This window comes from Montipora foliosa, chromosome 5, assembly GCF_036669935.1.
Source record: "Montipora foliosa isolate CH-2021 chromosome 5, ASM3666993v2, whole genome shotgun sequence".
In the NCBI taxonomy this organism is placed as follows: domain Eukaryota; kingdom Metazoa; phylum Cnidaria; class Anthozoa; order Scleractinia; family Acroporidae; genus Montipora; species Montipora foliosa.
Genome location: NC_090873.1, coordinates 40,803,747 through 40,825,832, shown reverse-complemented (window position 1 = coordinate 40,825,832; position 22,086 = coordinate 40,803,747). Strand labels below are relative to the sequence as shown.

At 38.6% G+C, this 22,086-nt stretch overlaps 1 protein-coding gene across 1 annotated transcript; it reads left to right on the top strand.

The window, feature by feature from the left end:
• Positions 1 to 869: 869 nt before the first annotated feature.
• On the top strand, positions 870 to 22,086 carry LOC138004198 (chitinase domain-containing protein 1-like). Its single transcript, XM_068850649.1, has 14 exons — positions 870 to 1,329; positions 6,413 to 6,556; positions 6,942 to 7,027; positions 8,094 to 8,140; positions 8,636 to 8,680; positions 9,407 to 9,513; positions 11,404 to 11,465; positions 12,010 to 12,102; positions 13,863 to 13,967; positions 17,148 to 17,284; positions 17,636 to 17,651; positions 18,682 to 18,762; positions 21,213 to 21,255; positions 21,899 to 22,086. Exons 1-14 carry the CDS (start codon positions 1,192 to 1,194, stop codon positions 21,995 to 21,997), a joined length of 1,203 nt encoding a protein of 400 aa, XP_068706750.1. The 5' UTR covers positions 870 to 1,191; the 3' UTR covers positions 21,998 to 22,086.

Here is a 22,086-nt window from a genome sequence, read left to right as displayed (position 1 = left end):
GGTCCCAGATCATACAAAATCTTCATGATGAAAGTGTGCAAAGGTCCTGTTGCATGATTTCTCATTTGTAATATAATTTGAAGATCTTTTAAAAATGCAGGGTGTGAGTGACTTCCTGATACATAACCTAACCTGCGATCAGGCTCTATTCTAGTTTCGCGTGGTAGGTTACTGTGGGAACATTTGCAGGGGCACCCAACGACAAATTTCTTGTAAATTGTATTATTATACCCCAGTTAATGAAAAGAAATGTTATTAAGGCATTTTCAGGTGTTTTTCAGTGTTGCTGGGAAAACACTATCTGTTCCTTTTTCCCAGCAAGACACACAAGAAATTTCCCAGCCAGCTAGATAAAATTGGTTGGTTTCCCAGCCAGCTGATCAAATTTATTTCCCAGCCAGGAATTGCGCGCGCTTTCAAATCCCTCGATCTAAAACGACCGAACAAAAGCGGTAAAACCAGGACAAAACAGGTTTCTTTTTTTTTTCTGTTTGTGATTACTTTGTGGGAGAGGGAAGGGGTTCTTTTTTTTTTTTTTTTTTTTTTTAAGTCGTCCTCAGTCTTCAGAGTTTCTACAGCCAGCTCGGGTTAAAATGCTAGAAAAAGTCAGTAATTCCCAGGCAAAACCTCTATCAATAACAAAATTTCCCAGCCAGCTCATCGAAACACCTGTATTTTTGCCAGCCAGCAAGATTCCTCTGGGGAACAGATAATGTGAGGAACAGATTCGTTGGGTGTCCCTGCATTTGGGCGAAGCTGAAACTGGCCTGATCGCAGGTGTTACATAACCGGAACCCGCGCATAGAAGATGCGTGACTCAACGGACGGCAAGTTCTAGGGTACCTGCCAGGGGGATGTAAGAATTCTTCAACGAGTCATACCACGATTCAGTCATTGAACGTTTAACGTAAAATAAATCAAGATAAAAAAAAGGAATAGTCCCCTATGGGCACTCTAAGTCACCTTTTTTCCCTCCGAAAAAGGCTATGTCGTTCGAACACTTTCCATCCTTTCCAGCCTTCCCTCAGTGAAAATGAACTTGAGCCCACGTTTCAGTCACTTATGAATAATTTTCCTGATTACTTTACAAAACGATTGTTTCATTTATAACACACACTGTTTTCATCTTGACAGTAGCGTCGTCGATCGCATAGCTACTTGCCAGCGCTCATATCGAAGCTGCCGGTGATCATGCAGAAAATAATTTTTGCAGTTTTACTGTGCGTGACATTAACTTGTTGGATTTCCGTCTTCCACGTGTGTGGAACTTTGTCGAAGAAAGACAAGAAAGATAAGAAAGATAAGAAAACTACCGAAAAAAGACGAACGGTAAGGATTGATTGTTTATTTTTGTAGGTGATTGTCAAACTCTGGTAAAACAGACCCTCATATTAGCTGATAAGTCGTGTGACATCCACAAGATACTGATAGTTTTCCTTGCTGGTGTTAGACATATTAAAATGACTGTATCAAATTTAAATCTGCAGAACGCGCCATACCTCAATTATTTTTGTTCGATTCAAAATAAAGGAAAAGTTAGCGTGCGTTGAATAATAGCTAACGGATGAGGAAATGTTTTATTTATTAGACACTTCATCTACGGAGCGTCGGACCAAATCATCATATGAATGAGTAATGAGTATTCAATATTTGGATGTTTTTACCGTTCATTCTCTTGTGACCAAAAATAAAAATAACAATAACCACAATAAAAAATAAAATTATTTAGTTACATTCGTAGATATATAATAAATTTTCAAGCAGCAACATTGAATCACCTGCATGCATTTTAGCCTTGTGCATTATGCTAATAGATAGGGTTCAACCTTACTGTGTATGTTAATTAATCGGTCATTGTATAATGCAGACTGCAAACCTTGGGTAAAATGCAGACTGAGGTTATCATGCAACTGTTGAAAAAGCCCAAACCCTTTAGAAATGCTAACAGTTAAACCTAAATATTGTTTTATGCCTAATTAGGCCTAAAGTTAGCATTTCTAAAGGGTTTGGGCTTTTTCAACAGTAGTACAAATGTACATTATAAGCTCAGTCTGCATTTTACCCCTGGTCTGCAGTCTGCATTTTACACTGACCAGTTAATTAATACATTTTTCACTGAATTTCAGTCAGTGTGACAAACGTAAAGGTCAGAACATGTACAGCTTAGGTGTTTGAAGTTAGTAGCATATGTACTCCACATTCTCTGACCCTCAAAGGATTTTGTGAAGGTAAATATAAAAAAAATAAAAAAAATAAAAAAAACGTTACAACATCTGCTTTTTTGACATGTACAGTATCATAACAAGGCAGCGCTTCTTTAAAATTAATGAATTAAATGATTACATCAGTCATTTGACACCTCTGTGGAGTAACAGATAATAAGTGAACTTATATTTTTCTTAAATTATGATCTTACATTTCACTTATCTCCATGGTTAAGAACCTGGGAATTAATGAAAATTAAAAACTGGATAATTTGTTCTACAGTGTACATGTACTTTTGAACACTTGTATACTGTATTAATCAAAGTCGACAATTGCCTGATTCCAATTTTGAGCCTTTTAGTAATGTATATCTAGCAAAAAAAAATGAGGGGACAATATTAATTGAGTCTGTAATGCTATATGGTTAACTATAAGTACTTTATATTGATTCAGTAATACATTACAAATACATGCTCTAATGGAACTGACTGTCTGCCTTTGACCCTAACTTAAAAAAAATAATTTCATTGTTACAGACCTTTTCATATGGAAAAAGCTAGGACGTAACACTGTTTAAATTTCCTGCGAGGAGGCTTTCTGAGGGACTGGATTGTGCCTGCTTGCAGGCTGTAAACACCACAATGAGACCGTGACAATCATCTTAATTTTGCTTATTAAACTAGTCAAATCCACAGTTCAAAAATTAATATTAATATATGACTGTCAATGCATTTTTGTCTTTCATTCACTTTAATATATGGTACATTATGTGAATGAAGACTTAGCAGGTCTGAGGTGGCCAGGATGGTCTACGTGGTCTACTGTGGTCATGGGTTTAAGTCCCTTTTTTTCAGGCTTCCTTAACCCTAAATCAACCCCCCCCCCCCCCCCTCGAACCCCCCATTGACGAGTAACATCTTGTGGTGTACGTTAGACAGAGTAAGATCATAGGTGTCACTCTCAGTGTTACTCTATGGGGTAGGTAAATTGGTTAAATTACTCTTAAAAGCCTATATTCACCCAAAAGTCATATGATCATAGTGCTTTCTTTTCTTTTTCAAATGATGACTTGTTCAAATGCGTGATCTTATATTGGCTCATAATGCACTCAGGCAAATCACATGGGACACAACATGTCAGCTCATATTTTTGTAATTTCATGTTACACAAATTTCTTTCATGGTTTGTCATGAATTTTTGGCAAATGTGGGCCTTTAATAACTTTGTTGATTATTTTCACTTTGAGTTTAACAAATCATTGCACACATACATGTACATGTACGTGTATAGTACTGTTTTAAAAATTACAAATTTAATGACAAGTTCTTATTTAAGGAATTGTTCTAGGTTTGCAATTTACAACAAATTAAAAATAATACATTCATTATATTGCTGACTACAAGATCTCTACCACTCAGGGAAGCTCAAAATTGAATCAAACCAAAAAGTTGTTGTTGTTATTGCTTTTTCTTTTCTTTCTTTGTATGATAGGAAAAAACTTCAGTAGGTCATGGAGAGAAACTTCTTGAAGAAGTGTTAATGCTATAGAGAACTTCCATGCTAGCAGAGGTCTCTTTTCTTTTGTGTTCACTGGGCTGAAGACTATGGAAAAAGAGACCTCTAGCGCTGCCTTTGCAGGTTGAAACTGACTTTGTTCGGAGCTTGCACAGCGGTTACACTTAGTGATGGAATCTTTACCCAGGCACGTAGCGTCCTATACGCATATACGCACATGCGTACTTGAAGTGACCAGAAAATTTTGAAATTTTTAGCAATTGTTTCTATTCTTAACATTTTACTACCTAGTACGCAACCAAGATTTCGTGATGAAAGCACCACTTTGATTAAATTCTAAAAACTAAAACAAAAGCTATACCATGTTCTAACTTAGTTTTGCATTGTACCTTTTTTTGCACTAACAATGCAGTGTTGTTTGGCCAGCGTGCAACAAAAAGGCGAGGTTGCAAAGGAGCGACGTTCCAAGAACGTTCGTGACATTAAGGAGCGACGTTCCGAGAATGTTCTTGACAATTCCAGTCACGCTAGCACAACCAAAACAATGTTCTGTTTGCACCAAGTTTGCTCAAAATAAGGGCAAGATGCTTTGTTCTTTGCTTGTATTCACACAACTATTTCAACAAAAAATAAAGAACGTGCAGTATTTTTCGCTCAGTTTACTTAGGTTTCTAGATCATATGTACTTGTGCGTACTTGAAAAAATGACCACGCTACGTGCCTGTTTACCTGATACTTCATGTTGTTTTGGGTTCACTTGACAAAAGTGGAATTACTGTAAAGATACATGTATGCACACTGGCAACAGGGGACACTGAAAAAATGCAGATTGCTTACTGTGCAGACCATCAGTAAAATGAAAACTCGGTTAGCCGGAATATCAATCTGGTTATAAGCCATCAATTAGGCCTAAATAACATTCAGGTAACTTACTAGCCTGTTTACAGTTATCTCTCAATAATATTGAGGGGACCACCATCTTTTATCCTTGGTTTGTAGTCTGCATTTTGGCATAAGCGAGTGAGTGGGCACAGTGGACTCAAGTCACAATCCGTCAGCAAACATAAGCGTGTTACAAATAGTGCTAATGAAGTGTATTATTTAAGTCTAAGCACCCATTTCAAATAATGCTGATAAACGGTAAGATAAACAGTCTAAGAACCCATTTTAAAACAGTTAGCTTTCAATAACTGTGATTTAAGGTTAGTCTGCAGTCTGCAAGTGTCAGACACCAGAAAACATACAATAGGGTATGCAATTTGAAGAGTGCCATCCACGGTTGTTGACGGTGGTTGCATCAGAGTTTCAACCCATGGCAGAGGTCTCTTTTCCTGTGCTCGCCAGCACAGCGAATACAAAAAAAAAGAAAAGAAACCTCTGCTAGCAGAGAAATAGAGAACCAGATGTCTCAACCAATATGTGTCTGCCGGAATCAAACCCAGGATCTAATGGTGGGTCAAGCAAGCTACTTTCACAACTCAGTGTCAGCAACTGCTTTCCATTTTCCTCGTCAATCAAAAAAGTAATGACTGTCACATTGTCATACATTGAAGTGGAAAAGCCATGTGCCATGATTCACAGTAAAAAAAGACTGAGAAAAATGAATCATTCTTGCCAGGAAAAGTGGTAGTACAGCTAACAAGTCTATATTTAGAAATATCTGCACAAAAATACAATAACGTTGTATACCTTATAATATATCTTATTCAAATTAAGACATTTTTCCATATTAATTTTTATTAATCAAAGTACATGAGAAAATGAAACTAAGAGGTACTAAGAGGAACTGTGGAATGCACTCTTGGCTCTGCTTACCACACCATGTATAATTATCATCTGAAAGATTGCTTTATGTATGGCACCTTTCATAGTAATTATAAATTGTTGTGCTTACATAACTTCAAAATCTAATCATTGGTTTTGTTTTTTAGTGCTGTCAATCAGTCTGAAACAATTGTCAAAAAAAAAAAAAAAAAAGAATGGGCCAGAAAACACTCCACTATAATTGGTTGATTTCCATCCTTTTTTTCAGTTTATTTTTTTTATGGTTGGCCAACTGTGGCACCCTGGCTCTAGAGGAGTGAGGACAATGTGCGAGCCAGCGAGCCATGTCAGCCAATTGGCTGCGAGTCTAATGCGAGTCAAGGTGTGAGCTATGGCTGCGAGTCATGCAAGTCATTAATTATGTAAACCATGCAGGTCAACATGCAAGTCACACAGTTATTGAAGGCTAACTGATTTAAAATGGGTGCTTAGACCTAAATACTGTTTATCGCCGCTATTTGAAATAGGTTCTTAAACTTAAATGCGAGATTTGCATGGCTCGCTGTCTCACAGATTGTCCAGCCCTGCTCCAGAGGCCCGTTGAAAAAATAAATGCCATTGATTGAGTGTTTGCATAATTGCTTTTCAAGACATTGGTGAACTCATCACAATCAATCTTGTATTAAAACTGTTTGTTTACCATTTATCCTTTCTTCTTTTCCCCTAACATTTTACTTCTTAATCACAATTGTAATATTTCATTAGTACTATGTATCTTCTTCAATATTTAATTTGTAAATATTCATATGTATATTTTATTTTTCTTTCTCCAACACTGTAAATTAATGTTTGTGTGAGTTTAAATTAAAATTGATTGATTGATTGAAAATAAGATAATATTTGTTTTTTGTTTTTTTTTCGGTTTTAGACCAGTCCAGGTACAAATGTCACTGCCAGAGGATTAGTAGTTGAAAATCCAAGAACAAGAGATATTGTCAAGCTCCACAGTTTATACTACAAAAATGCTACAGAAATTAATTTTCAAGGGGAAGTTTTGGTATATGTCACTCCAGTAAGTGTGATGTTCAGTATTGTTTAAAATATCATAATCTCATGAATATATCAATGACTAGTTACTTAATGTACTATTAATAACCCTTTGAATAAGTGTGGATGTTATATAAGCACAGATTAGCATCATGTAACATTAACATATTAGCAGTTAGAAAATGGGAGAGGATGCGAACATTGGGTTGTGTTTGGAATTGGCGAAAAGATGAATAGCTATTCCTACCAGTTGTTACGTTTAAGAGTTGCAAAAGTAACAAACAAACACCACTCTATTATTTGACAGCCCGCAAATTACTGTAAGACCACCAGTAGACAGGTTTCAACTTTAAAGCTGTTAATGTATAAAAGCTGTACATAGATTAGTAAGTCTAAATGTTTTCTTTTAGTGGAATTCACATGGCTATGATATAGCAAAGGTATTTAGCACAAAGTTTACATATGTATCTCCAGTGTGGCTGCAAGTCAAGAGAAGGTGAGTATCTGGGTAGCCTGGAAGCAGCTAGGCTCCGACAGTTTGTTGTTGTTGTTGTTGTTGTTTGTGACAGTGAAAATAAGGCGAGCAGTAAAGTGGGGCAAGAGAAAAGAAAGGTCTTCTTTCCTGCTCCGGTGTTTGTCATTAAAAAAATGGACAGTAGAGACTGGGGAATAGATTCAGTCAAATTTCAATGAATTCATTGGAAATTGTCCTTTAGTTTTTTGTACATTCCACTCCAGATTTTCATCATATTAATGCACCCCCCCCCCCCCCACCCCCAATACGTATTTTTGTTCAATGTCACGAATAATGGTGGGCTAGTTCTTTTTCAAGACTATTCTGTGATCATTAAATTACAATTATGTTTTAAATTAACAACTATTGGCAGCCCAGTTCTTGTGCAGATCGAAGGACATTAATTAGAGAACTTTCATTGTTCTCAATTATTTAAGAAATATTGGTATTATCTGAAATTAATTTAAGCAATAATTTCTTCAGGAGTCTGCCAGGCTGTTTATTTATTACAGAAACAGTAGTCAAAGAAAACCTAGAGTAGATTTCTGTGCTAAATTACCTAAAGTTATTAGCGGCCCGAGCGAAACGCGCCAAAGTCGCGGTGCACCATGGCTAAGACTATGGTAACCCATCGACGCGGGAAAGTTTTGTTTTGATTTTTGATTATGACCTCAGCGTATGTCCGTCTGTCCGTGCATTCAACTTTTCATGTAAGCCAATACCCGAAGTGTCTCACCTCTGGAACCCGCGTTTTCTTTTGCCTAAAATTTGCGTGGTCAGCTTTAAGTGCCTTTATCACTGTGTTTTAGTAAAGCGCGCAGCAAACTTTTTGAAGAAGGCAACAAAACATATGTATATGTATATGTATATACTATATGTCGTACAACAAGGAAAGAAGGGAAAAAGAGAGAGAAAAAGAGCAATGCTCAGCGTGAAAGACGGCGACTGCTGAGAGCAAGAGGAAACCTGCGAAATCAGTAAAAGAAAAAAACGAGAGATAAAGGTTTCTGTGTTTCCAACTAGTCTATGTTAACTGATTATTTTGCAGGAAAACAGGCACTTTTGCAATAGAAGGAGGCCATGACATTGATCAGGGTTTGGGCTGTCTTTTTATTATGCTATGTATAATTATATGTACATGTGTGTGTGTGTGTGTGTCCTCAATGGCCAGCGCTTTAGTTTCCACAGTTAGTACGATAGCGAAGGAGCGGTTGTCAGTGATTTAACCCGCACGACCCTGGGGTTAAAAACGCAAAAGACACGAACGGCAAACTTAACCAGTCAGAAATGAAATAGATTTATTTCTCAATGGTGACTCGAGCTGAGGATCCTCGAAATCTGCCGAGTTATCTCCTTATCTTTTGATTATATGAGTTTGGATGCTCTAGGAGTTACGATTCTTGCACTTTCTTTTGCGAAGGATTAGATGCGCATCGTGTGGTTGTACTTCCTACTGGCGGTGCGGGATGTTTGAACCAATCACTTATAAATGAAAAACTCATTGAATTGATTTATTAGTTTCTAAACTGAATCAATAACCTCCCTAAATCTGCATTGTTTATTATCATCATTTTTGCTCCACCCATGCAGGATGGCTGGCGGATGTTCGAAAAGGCGGAGATCACATTAGAATGGGTGAGAGCTCTGGTCACTTCTAGTTTGGGTGAATGTCACTTCCGGCAGTTATTGGCTTTGTCTGCTCAGAAATGTAACATTTATTTATTTATTTATTTATTTATTTATTCATGTCTTAGCATGCATTTTATCAGAAATTCGTTCAGAACAACATATTCAGCACTGTACTACTACAGGCATTTGACACCCCAGTCACTGAAATGCTAACACTGCATTCTGCCCACTCCCTGCACCATTTATTACGTGGAAGATTGACCCTAAACCAACCTCTCTTTCTTTTTACTATTCTGGCGAGAATAAAGCTTTCTCAATTTAGTGTATGTATAGTGATACTAAAACCTAAGAAATTTCTAAGACCATGCAATCAGGGCTGCGCAGGCCTTGAAAGGGACCAATTGCATGTTACCGGACGGTACTAAATGTATTTTTGGTGACCAATCATGTAGCGACTTAAACATTGGCCTGCAAGCAGGCTGTTCCTTTGAAATGGCGGGTGGTTGAAATATGGTGGTTGATTACTAGTTCCTTTAGAAAGTAGTAACCAAGCCCCTATAGTACAGGTACGTACATTGTATTTCGACCGCGCGTAACTTTCAACGGAAGAGCTTGCTTGCAGGCTATATAAACACCCAAGCTACCGTTATTTACTATAATTAAACAAAAGGAGTAACATGTTTTGTATGTTCAACAAAAAAGCCCTATCGCTAAACATTTTTTGCTATTCAGTTCCTAGAGTATTGTTTGATGGGTGGACATTCAACGACTTTCACATAATTTTCTCAAGTGAAACTGCAATGCAAGGACTTATGGATACAATTGTATCTTTCCTCAAGGTTAGTAGGTGAGGTGGATCAATAAGTTCATAATATTTCATTGTCATCGTCATCGTCAATGTCGTTATTATTATTGAGGAAATTAACTCACAAGGGAGCTAGTGCGGTCTTTAAGCCCAAATTACCATTATTATGCCAAAGTGGGAGTGTCCCCCAAGGACGTCGATTATGATGATGTGCTGCTTAACACAGTATCCGGGATATTGCTGCTTAAGTTCACATCTCAGAGGGCCATATTTCCTTGTCTTCTCTTCATCTTTCTGCGCCCGATTGCCACCCACGGACAGCTCATTTCTAGTGCAATTATTATTATTTTTATTATTATTTGCTTCAAAATAAATGTAGAGATTTCGCTTTAAGTCACCTCTGCTTGGATACAAACATCAGCAACTTTAGTATTCTGAAATACTTTTCAGTGTTGCCCCGGCGCCACTGCTCGGCCGCTATGTTGTTGTTGTTGTTGTTGTTATTATTATGACAGTTTGAAACTTTTGAATGTCAATACCTTAAAGCTACCTGGGGCGTTAATCGTAACCCAGGAGCTCCTTAAAAACACCATGTTCAAGTCCTATTTACAAATATCTTTCTAAAAGTATTATCCACTTAAATCTATTAAACTAAGGGAAAATATAAAATAAGTGATTGCTAAAATTGAAAAAAAAAAAAAAAAAAAAGAATAAAAAAAAAAAAAAAATAATAATAATATATATTTTTTTTTTACAATAATATCCTTTGCTGAAATGAAATTCGTGTTATATTGCTCGTAAAGTTTATGTGATTACTTTAAAAGTGCGGGCAATATTAAGAGAGCTTGATAAGACCGATTTCTGCATCTTTAGCAGGACTCCTTTAGTTCTCACTCTTGACCCGAGTAAATTCCTCATTCCCTCCTCCATGTCTGTGGACCATCCACCTAGCACGTCAATGATGTTGTATTGTTGCACATCGTACCCAGGGTACTGTCGCTTTATCTCCCATCTTAGGGGGGCATACTTGGCTGTCTTCTCCTCTTCCTTACTTGTTCGGTTATCAATCCATGGACAGCTCATCTCTAGTGCTATCACCTTCTCCTGTTGGTTATTATTATTATTATTATTATTATTATTATTATTATTATTATTATTATTATTATTATTATTATTATTATGTCATCATTATCAATGTGATCAGGCGAAAAGCATTAAAAGACGCCTTCGACAGCTGCTAGAAGTACCATGTTTGATCTTGGAGCACAGCATGATAGGCAAGAGCAGCAAGAAATAAGTCAATTTTGATGAAGGAGGAAAACCGGAGTACCAGGAGAAAAACGCTCGAGTCAGGTTGAAATGTACTGAAGCTCACTCCACATACATGTATTGGGGCGTAAGCGCTTGATAGTCATAAACGGTTACTCGTCCATATATTAATCCCGTCCAATAGGACTGAACTTCGGTGAACAAACGGGAACCGTTGTTTTTTCCTTTGGCAAAGCCAGGAAAGCTGTGCAATTGTTTAGTCTCTGGTGGATTGCAGCGTCGGACAACATGGACTGTCTCCTGTGTCAACTCGTTTGATTATTAAACCAATTGTTTCAAACTAAATACATTGTACATGTATAATTGATCTGCTTGGGAAGCGCGATGGTATGGTGTTAAGTGCGCCGGATCTGTCACAGTGTTTCTGTCTCTCATCATCCATTAATATATGGCTTTCGGCGATAACTTGTTTGTGGTGACACCGCGATCAACCAACATCCCGTCCAGTGGAAAGAGCAACTGAGTCGCTACGAACACCAAATCATTTATAAGGCTGATCAGCGTTAACCCTTTTGTTTTTAGTTAAAGAAGACCAGCCAACTTGAATGGAGCTATGTGTTAGTTTTTCCTATACCCCTTTTCGATTTGATTTCAGGCGAATCAATTTGATGGTCTAACTTTAGAAGTGTGGAGTCAATACAATGGTGATGGCAAAGAGTACGTATCAAATCACTCCATTGCAAAATTTCACCGATAAGTATAGTTTGCTATCGTGAGTAAATCTCGCGCGATGACCAGTCGGAGCGAGCGAGAAGTGGAGTGTATAAAGATTGAGGAGAAAAGACGGGCTCGAGATTACTTTCTCTTTTGTTGTTGTTGTTGTTTTTTTTTTTGCCTTCAATATTCTACCCTAAAAATTGTTCTTTTTTTTTAGGTATTTGAATAAAGTGGCACAGTAGAGGGACTGCGCTTCTCTTATATATATCCAGTTATAATTTTATTTTTTTATCTTTCCTTATGTCATTTATTATTAAACGACTGTAAGAAGTAGTATGTTTTGCTTTATATAGGACAACTCTCGCGATCGCAACTTCTGAGAATGCGACAAGGCTGGAGCGAGACTCTCGCGAAATCTCCCTGGAATTGAAATGTCATACACTTGGTCCTTTGGTCGTGTTGTACCGCAAATCCGAACTTTCTCTGTAGATATTGAAAGGAATGAAAGTACATAAACTTTAAAGTACTTTTCTTTTTCCGACAGGAACTTGTATCTTTTGGTTAGCAAGTTGGCAGATTTTCTTCACAACGAAAAAATGAAAATTATTTTGGTCATCCCGCCTCCGTTCTATGGCAGGTAAACACAAACACCGCGCTAAAACAAACTAGACAAGACGCTAAAGAGCGTTGACGTGGGATGCTTGAGAAGCACTTGGGTTTTTTTTTACAAGTATCCCTGGGTCACCATGTCTCTTTTGGTTTACCTTTGGTAACATTTACCAGTTCCTCTACTAAATTTGCGAGAATCATGAGGGCACTTTTACCCAAATTTCAGTCCCAGCATTATTATGATTTAATGGCGTAGCATCCGAATTCTCTTAGAGTTCAATGGTAGAGCATCCGAATTAGTTCAGTTCGTAGATTAGAATCCTGTCAGAATCGTTTGGATTTTTCCGTGTATTGTTGAGTCACCAATATATCCGTTTAGAAACACCTGAATTTTACAAAGAAGGGCTTTGGGCTAAGATGGGTTAAAGGCTATGGAAATTGACCAGTGCCTGACAGATGGTATTGATGGGAGGCAATTGCTCTCACCACTACGTCAGCCCTGCACTCCCTCCATCGCGTTAACGGCAAACGTTCGTTTTAGCTCATTTCCTATCTGCTAGCTAGAGAAATGAGTAACTTGTCAAAAGGAAAAGGTACAACAGAAGAAGAGAATTACCATGCTTTTTTGCAGCCTGTCGTTTGCTGTTTGTCGTTTCACGTAGTTATAATTAGCTTCACGTTTTCGTGAAACGTGAAACGACTCGGTTTCCCGTTTCATGCACTTTTCACGTAAAATGGAGTGAAGCTTGTGACTTTAACTTCGCGTGACCCACGGTAACTCGAAATGAACTCTGTTAAACAGAATCTCGGAGTTTTTTTTTTTTTTTTAATTGCTTGTAGAAAAAGACGCTATGTAAAATGAAAATCTTTACATTTCAAATTTTGCGAGTTTCGATGAAGCTGTTTTCTGAGTCAACAGAAAGTCAACGTGAGTTCTTGAAGAAAACTGCGGTACGAAGTTAGTTAAGAACTATCTATAACAGGTTCCCATGAGTAGGAGCGAGCAACTCCCATATATTCCTGTCACGGCGTTTTCACAGACCGATTTATTTTTCGATTGAATTTCCGGCGAGTGAGACTCCCGTGGGAGCCCGATGACCAATCACAAGGAACTAACTTGCCGTCATTGTGTCAGCGGACCCGAACGGATTTTTTTTCCAGAGGGAAAAGGTAATCTAAAATAGATCGGTCTGTAAAAATGCCGTGACATGTAGTATGGGAGTTGTTCGCTCTCCGTCGTGGGTTCATGTCTTTAACCATGATCCCTAATTTTCCTTGTTTAACTTACCGGAAAGTGGTCGTGGGCTCAAGATTTTTTTTCTCATATTCAACTTGTTATCACGTAAAAGAAAAACGAGAAGGAATTTCTACGTATACGGCAAGCGCGAAAATGCCTTCTTGCTCGTAGAAACGGCAAGCGGCAACCAGTAAACGCAAAAAATGGTGAGAAAATCGTAGTCATGTGGTCACTTTGCCATTCGCGTTTCACGTAAAGGTGATGCTTTATCTTGCTATAAATCTCTATATTTTTGGGTTGATTTTTCCCACGAAATCAATCGTGACTTATTCATAGTTCATTGTATCCCTCGAGATTGGTATCGTTCGCTTGAGTGATCCGGAACCGATTTACAATCTCCTGTGATGATGGCCTAGTCTTTGAAAATACCTTGGCATAGACTTACTACTTTGTTTTGTACTCTTGGTTATGGAAAGTGAGAACTGTTTTTCGTTGTTGTTGTTGTTGTTTGTTTTGTTTTGTTTTATTACATTGGTGCTACTTTATTGCAGCAATATGAAGACGCCTGGAGCATTTGACAAGCATGATTTTGAGCTTCTAGCTCCAGTGTTGGATGGATTTAGTCTCATGACTTATGACTACTCTTCGCATGGAAGGTAAAACATGAATACCCATGCCCTTCTCTTTGCATGGATACCGGGTAGCACTGTCATTTTGGGAGAGAGGTCCTAAGTTCCATAAGCGATGCATGGAAGAGCTCTCGTAAAGTACAATGTAATAGGCCTTATTCACGATAGCCGCCATGTTGGTTTTCAAATTGTCATGCAAATTAGCCATGTGTTATGCTGGGGGGCAAATATTGGAAAAAAGGCAAATTGCGAAAAATCGTCTCGTCCAAATATTGAAATAACATTTCTAAAAGTACATTTTAGAATTTAGAATTAAGTCCCATTTATAATAATTTTATATCTTTTATTGCCTTTGACATTTTGACTTTCTACTTCGTTATCTCCTCATTTTTCACTGTAAAAAAAAACATCGAAGTAACTTGTGTAATCATTCTGTTTTACTACTTAGGTGAGAAACATTCAATGAACGTGAAAAAAAAAATTCATCTGTGTGGCTAAGATGTTCGTTAAAACCTCTCGAACTTGTATTGTTTGCCCCCTCAGAAGTGTGTAGCTAATTTGCATGATAATAGCAAATCCAACATGGCGGCCATCGTGAATAAGGTGTATTGGCTTGCAACCCACACCTCGGAAACAAAAGACTAAACAGGAATAGGGACTTTGACGTAAGGGTAGTAGAGCTAGAGAGCTACCACATTCCAATGAAGAGAGAGATTACGAGGGCTACTGCCCAACCCGGTTCGATAAAAGACCTGTTAGCGAAGAAGCTAGGTAAACTTGGCAACTGAACCATAACAGGTGAACGGTTTCAGAAGTTGGAATAGGATACCTGTGTCTCTTTTTAATGCACGATCTCTCAAAATCTCGATCAGTTATGGAAGTTCCAAATGTTATGAAACGCTTTTTCCTCGTATTTTGCGGGTCACTTCTCAGCGGCTCTTTCCTGGGTTTCCCGGCAGCAGCTTGTTGGTCAGTCTAGAGTGGATATCGTTGTTGGTAAGACGAGAATAGAATCTGTTTTTTTTTTTTGCTGTCCTCTAAAAAAATGATTACACATTGTGTACAGATATGTCCAGAAATGTACCAAATTAGATGCACTGACGCCGATGTAAATACATGTAAGCATCACGAAGTGTCCCCGTGCTCTTCTCCGTCCCCAACTTGAATATCACTTGTGTATTGGAATACAGACAATCAACGTCACAAAGTGTCCGGCCTCAAATGCTGCTTCTCATGTATGGATTAAAAGCTGCATTCGTACCCTAAGCTAAGAATAACGCTAACATCTACCCTTGCGTTATTGTTGGAAAGGGGTTGCAAATGCTTGGACTTAAACGGACGGACACTTCGTTTTGGATGTCAAAAGTGTGCGTGCATCTAATTAAGTGATCATTGTGTAAGCTGAAGTACAAGGCCAAGCTGGCCAGTCATACATGTGCCATGGTGATAAAGACATAACTAGTATACTAGTATGCTTGGACTTAAACGGAAACCCATAAGGGTTGAAACGTGTAACGCGCGTTCACAGCTTCCGAATATTCAGTGCGAACTGATTGGTTGAATGTTTCATTGCTAAGTACCATATTTGGAAACCCCTCGCTCTTGTTGTTCCAAATATGGTACTTAGCAAATCGAATATTCAGAAGCTTGTTTCCAAGCACACAAGGGGCCGTTACACGTTTCAACCCTTATGGGTTTCTGGTACAATGTAATAGGCCTTATTCACGATAGCCGCCATGTTGGTTTTCAAATTGTCATGCAAATTAGCCATGTGTTATGCTGGGGGGCAAATATTGGAAAAAAAGGCAAATTGCGAAAAATCGTCTCGTCCAAATATTGAAATAACATTTCTAAAAGTACATTTTAGAATTTAGAATTAAGTCCCATTTATAATAATTTTATATCTTTTATTGCCTTTGACATTTTGACTTTCTACTTCGTTATCTCCTCATTTTTCACTGTAAAAAAAAAAACATCGAAGTAACTTGTGTAATCATTCTGTTTTACTACTTAGGTGAGAAACATTCAATGACCGTGAAAAAAAAAAATCATCTGTGTGGCTAAGATGTTCGTTAAAACCTCTCGAACTTGTATTCTTTGCCCCCTCAGAAGTGTGTAGCTAATTTGCATGATAATAGCAAATCCAACATGGCGGCCATCGTGAATAAGGTCTATTGGCTTGCTACTCACGCCTCGGACACAAAAGACTGAACAGGAATAGGGACTTTGACGTAAGGGTAGTAGAGCTAGAGAGCTACCACATTCCAATGAGGAGAGAGATTACGAGGGCTACTGCCCAACCCGGTTCGATAAAAGACCTGTTAGCGAAGAAGCTAGGTAAACTTGGCAACTGAACCATAACAGGTGAACGGTTTTAGAAGTTGGAATAAGATACCTGTGTCTCTTTTTAATGCACGATCTCTCAAAATCTCGATCAGTTATCAGTTATGGAAGTTCCAAATGTTATGAAACGCTTTTTCCTCGTATTTTGCGGGTCACTTCTCAGCGGCTCTTTCCTGGGTTTCCCGGCAGCAGCTTGTTGGTCAGTCTAGAGTGGATATCGTTGTTGGTAAGGCGAGAATAGAATCTGTTTTTTTTTGCTGTCCTCTAAAAAATGATTACATATTGTGTACAGATATGTCCAGAAATGTACCAAATTAGATGCACTGACGCCGATGTAAATACATGTAAGCATCACGAAGTGTCCCCGTGCTCTTCTCCGTCCCCAACTTGAATATCACGTGTGTATTGGAATACAGACAATCAACGTCACAAAGTCTCCGGCCCCAAATGCTGCTTCTCATGTATGGATTAAAAGCTGCATTCGTACCCTAAGCTAAGAATAACGCTAACATCTACCCTTGCGTTATTGTTGGAAAGGGGTTGCAAATGCTTGGACTTAAACGGACGGACACTTCGTTTTGGATGTCAAAAGTGTGCGTGCATCTAATTAAGTGATCATTGTGTAAGCTGAAGTACAAGGCCAAGCTGGCCAGTCATACATGTGCCATGGTGATAAAGACATAACTAGTATACTAGTATGCTTGGACTTAAACGGACACTTCATGTTGGATGTCAAAACTGAGCGTGTATCTAATTAAGTGGTCATTGTGTAAGCTGAAGTACAAGGCCAAGCTGGCCAGTTAGACATGTGCCATCGTGATAAAGACGTACACCCGGTATCGATACCTGCCTTAAATGTTGCAGACCAGGACCGAATGCTCCTGTGCAATGGATGAGAGAGTGTGTTTTGTCGCTGAGTCCTGAGAAGGGAAAGCAGAGGTCCAAAATCCTTCTCGGCCTTAACTTCTATGGACAAGAGTTTGGACCAAATGGTGGAAAACGTACGTACCAGTAATCATATTGCAAGAACTTCCACCGATGACCCATCGTACCCACCGTCTAATAGACCGCATTCGTATTGTCATTATTGGACTGGAACTAGCCTGAAATGGAGTCTAATGCGGGGGAATGTATTAAAAAGTATTTGCATTTGATCATGAAAAGATTCCCCCGCATTAGCCTCCGTTCCAAGCTAGTTCCTGAGAATAAGAATATGGTCTATTTCTTTTAATATCACAGTTTTTCATTATTTGTATATATATCTTTTAATGTCCAGTTTAATGTCTTTTTTGTTTTATTAACTTTATCTTTCTTTTCTTTTTTTTTTTTCAATGAAAAATTGTTGTCAGCAGCTATCTTAGGATCAAGGTAGGATCATTCATTAAGAAAACCGTGCTGTGTGTTTTGTATTTCGCGTAATTGTAGAAAAAGAGATAGTTGATGTCATTAAATTCTCAACCTCAGATAATGCAATTCTAGCTTTCTCATTGGTTCCCTGGATCTCGGTTATCAGCCATTATAAAAAAAAACTGGATCATTGGATAATGCAATTCGAGAGTTTTGATTGGCTAAGCCATCATGGGTTGTGAGCCATTATACCATGACAACACGACAAGCATATGCGTGATTTTTTGGGCCTTTTAATTTTATTGTAGTCTAGTTTTCTATATTTTGGAGTCGTTTTTAATGAAACAATTATTCCACTCGCGCTTGTTGGATATGAGATGATTATAGCCAACTCGGCGCTACGCGCCTCGTTGGCTATCTATCATCTTATATCCAACGCGCGCTCATGGAATAATTGTTAATTAACCCTGGCGGACTCTCACTCTGGAATACTCGAAATAAACCCGTCTGCTCCTTTGCAGCCTGGAGCCGAATTACGACCTGGAGGCCGTTTCTCGAAAGTCCCGAAACTTTACGGGCCATTTTCGGGTGACACAATTCCTTTTGTAACTCAAGAACGGAGAGCATTTAATTCGTCAAACTTCACAGTTAATTTTCTTTTTGTTACCTTGAAACCATGTTAAAAGATCGGCTTTCCAAAACAAGCGGTAAGCAATTTCACAGATGGCTTTTCTGGCTCGAAAAGTTTTCGGGACTTTCGAGAAACGGGCCCCTGTAGTTTGGATGCTCTGTCATTGAGCTATAGGAGATTCGTGATGTGAGATAAGCCGTTAATGAAAGATCTGTGCATTTAAAGTGCGGGTTACAGGCGAAAGGTAAAAGTCATCCTGGCACTTTTCCAAATAATTAAGAAATTGTCTGTCATAGACACCTATAAATTCCAGCTTGCTCCAGTGGGATTCGAACCCATGTCCTGTGTGATGCCGGTGCGCGCAATTGTTGGAACTGCGTAGAGCCACCTCAAAAGTTTTGAACTTTTTCTTCCTTTTAGATATATTGAACTACTAGAGAAACATAAAACTGAAAAACTCGTTTGGGAGGAAGGCGTTGCTGAACATTCATTTACATTTGCGTGAGTTCAAAACATCTTTCAGTCATGCATGTAAGGAATTCTGACCATTAAGAATAGACCATTTTCTCTAGCTTAAAATGGAGGCTAATGCGGGCAAATCTTTTCACTCACAAATTAATTTGCCCTCATTAGCTTCTATTTCATGCTTGATCCAGTCCAGCCGTGAAATTCGAAAATGGTTTATTGAGTCAGCACGACTATAAATTTGTTTCCTGCATCGTTACCAACAGCCAACAGATTCCTCATCATTATGAAAAACACCAATGAAATATTCGCGCGAAAACATGAGATCTTCACACGTGAAAAGGTGACCGTTGCTATGGTTACATAATAAATCGCCCAGTTATTTTACGTCAGGACTAGAAAACATATTGAAGTGAAATGGTTTGGTATTTCATTGGTGTTTATATGGAATTTCTGGAAAGTTGCGACAAGACAAGAGAAATAGAGGATAGTACTCCTCTGAAAACTACAAGCAAACATAAAAAAAAAAATTCTTGCTTCCAATGTAAGACTTTTTATAATTTGGGCACCAGGCATTTTTGTTTGTATTAATAACCAGTATTTGTATTAAAGCCCGCATTTCAATCTCTGCCATGTATATTTATTGTCCATAAAATAAAAAGAAAATTACACGTTAGCTCGAAGATATGAATCTTATGTTTTCGTGGCAACAACAATATCTCACTCGAACCTAAAATTCATATCTTCTGTCCACCGTGTAATATCCTCTATATATTTAGGGGTAAAAAGTTATGGGCTAACTAAACAGTTAAAGAGGCTATACGGCCTCCAAGGTTTTTATTGTTTGCTTATCTCTATAAAGCGTAGATAAATGCCCCAAAAATAATTTTTCGATTCCGCCACTGTTTGACCCAAATCAAGCTTCAAAGTTCGCGCTTTGGCCACGCCCAATCAAGTTGACCGGGAGACAGCACCAGGAAGAGACTTGGTTCCAGAATCGACTGTGACGTCATTTTAGGAACCGCGCACCAAATCCAATTTTTTTGGAGGATCATTTTTGCTTTGTTCCTTTTGCTGGCTCTTTGGAAATTATGCCTGATAGATGTGCTGTTTCGGGTTGTTCAAATATTTCTGATGCAAAGACGGGCATAGCATTCCCTTTTATAGTGACGATCGAAGTGAAGTGAAGGCCAGAAAGAAAAAAACGGACGGACTTCGTGAAGTTAAAGCGCGACAAGTGAGCACCACGCGATTCATATGCTCTCCGTTCTTGTCACTTTGCTCCCGAGGACTTCACGCTGCGGCTATCGTGTGGAAGTCTTAAATGCCAGCGAACACTCATAAAGGATAACGTTGGTGTTCTTCCAGTACCAAAGTTCCCGCGCAATAGCTGGGGAGAAGAAGATTTATCCGATCGAAGTCGTCGTCAGGTATGTCACGCCACAATCATCGTCGTTTTACAAACATTGTATGAAAATCGGGCATTTCAATTCTTTTTTTTTTTTTTTTACTTCTGGCGTGCTCTAGTACGCTTTCTGTTTTCGTTACAGACCTGTAGATTCTCAGCTCCTTCTACTGAAGATTCTGAGAGTTTTGTCATTGCCGATCAAGTAGAGAAAAATATAGATCCTGAACCGACGAAAGCAGTAGACCTAAAAATTCTGGCAGATCCTTTCTTTATCACCACTAATGCACGTGCTTTCTTGTACGATTATGTCAAACCAGTTTTGTAGCTGCTGTTTTCTTTCTTCCATTTTTGTCCTTTCACGATTACATTCACGAAACCAATCTTCAGCAGCCAGTGGCTCTTGACACTAGGGGCCTTCTTCTGAATCGGAAGGAGCATCACCGTCAAATAAGTCTTTATCTTCGTGCTCTATCTCTTCGTTCGAATCCGATGAAAGACCGTTTCCATCATCTTCAGAAGAAAAGTCGGTTTGATGTTCCATCACTCATTAAACAATGTCCTAAAGCGTCGCTTAATTAATGAAACTACACGATGATCGGGTTATGAAGGTAGTCAAGCTTTCTCTTCCAATTTCGAGTCGTTCCTGAAGTGCCCTCACGAGTCAACAATCTTCGATTACGCGGTGAACTTGATTGGGCGTGTCCAAACCGCAAACTTTGAAGCTTGATTTCGGGGTCAAAAAGTGGCGGAATCGAAAAATTATTTTTGTGACATTTATCTACGCTGTATGGCGATGCCAAAACCATAAAAACCCTGGAGGCCGGATAGACACTCTAAGAGACTTCAGGTAGATAGCCTTAGATTTTAAATTAACCGCTGAACTGATCGTTTGTCGCATTCAGCAGACTGGCACTACCCATAATTCGCGACGAACTCACTATTAGCATTTCAAAATTGGTTTGTTTGTGGAGAACTTGAAATGGGTGTCACTGCGGTTACAGGGTAGAATTTCCCTCTTTACGTGTTACTTCGAATGACCGACGACCGACTCCTGATATTTGCTAATGTCAATTTGCAGCGCTGGAGGAGCAAACCATGTCGTATTTTACCCAACGCTAAAGGTAAGAGGCATTCTCGTTCTCAGTAACGCTATCCTTTTGGCCAGCGCTTCGATCCGCAACACTGGCCAATAGAATCGCTGCTCTGGAAACGAGAATGAGTAAGAGGATGGCAAAGAAAACTCATGCGAGTAATTTTTCCCGGTTTTCAATACGAAGATGCGCTCGACTTAGCAGGGCTTGACCCACTGTACGTTCGTAGGATAGATTCGTGCAAGTCGTTTGTCATTAAGGCTAAAGAAGTTCTCAGAGTTCTTTATTCGCCCACTGTCGTGTAGCATGATCGTAATCTCCGTTCAGGGAACAAAACTGTTTACCCAACTTTAGGCCGCACAGCTCGTCTTAATAACTTTGTTACTGTTAAATACCAATGCTAGATATGTTTGCTGTCTCTGACCTTTCCTGTTATTCAGGTTTATACCTGCTATTGGATACATTAAACGATTGATTGATTGATTGATTCGTTTTCTTTGGTCGATTGATAACTCTTCTTGTTGTTGTTTCCTTCAGTGACAACTGTTTTGATTGCCGCTTTGGCTTGATATCTCTCTGCTAAGTCTCTAAAAACGCACTGAAACAATCGCAAAATTTATTTTCCACACTTCATTGAGAACATGCCTAATATCACTGTGTTTGTTTTTCTAAGTCCATACAAGTCCGACTAGACCTTGCAAAAGAGCTGGAAGTTGGAATCTCGATTTGGGAAATTGGACAAGGATTGGACTACTTTTACGATTTGTTGTGATGTACAATTTAATATTCTTTATCCTATTTAAAAGAAAAAAAGCTTATGTAAAGCCCCTTTTAATAATTAAAATTATAACCTCAAGAATT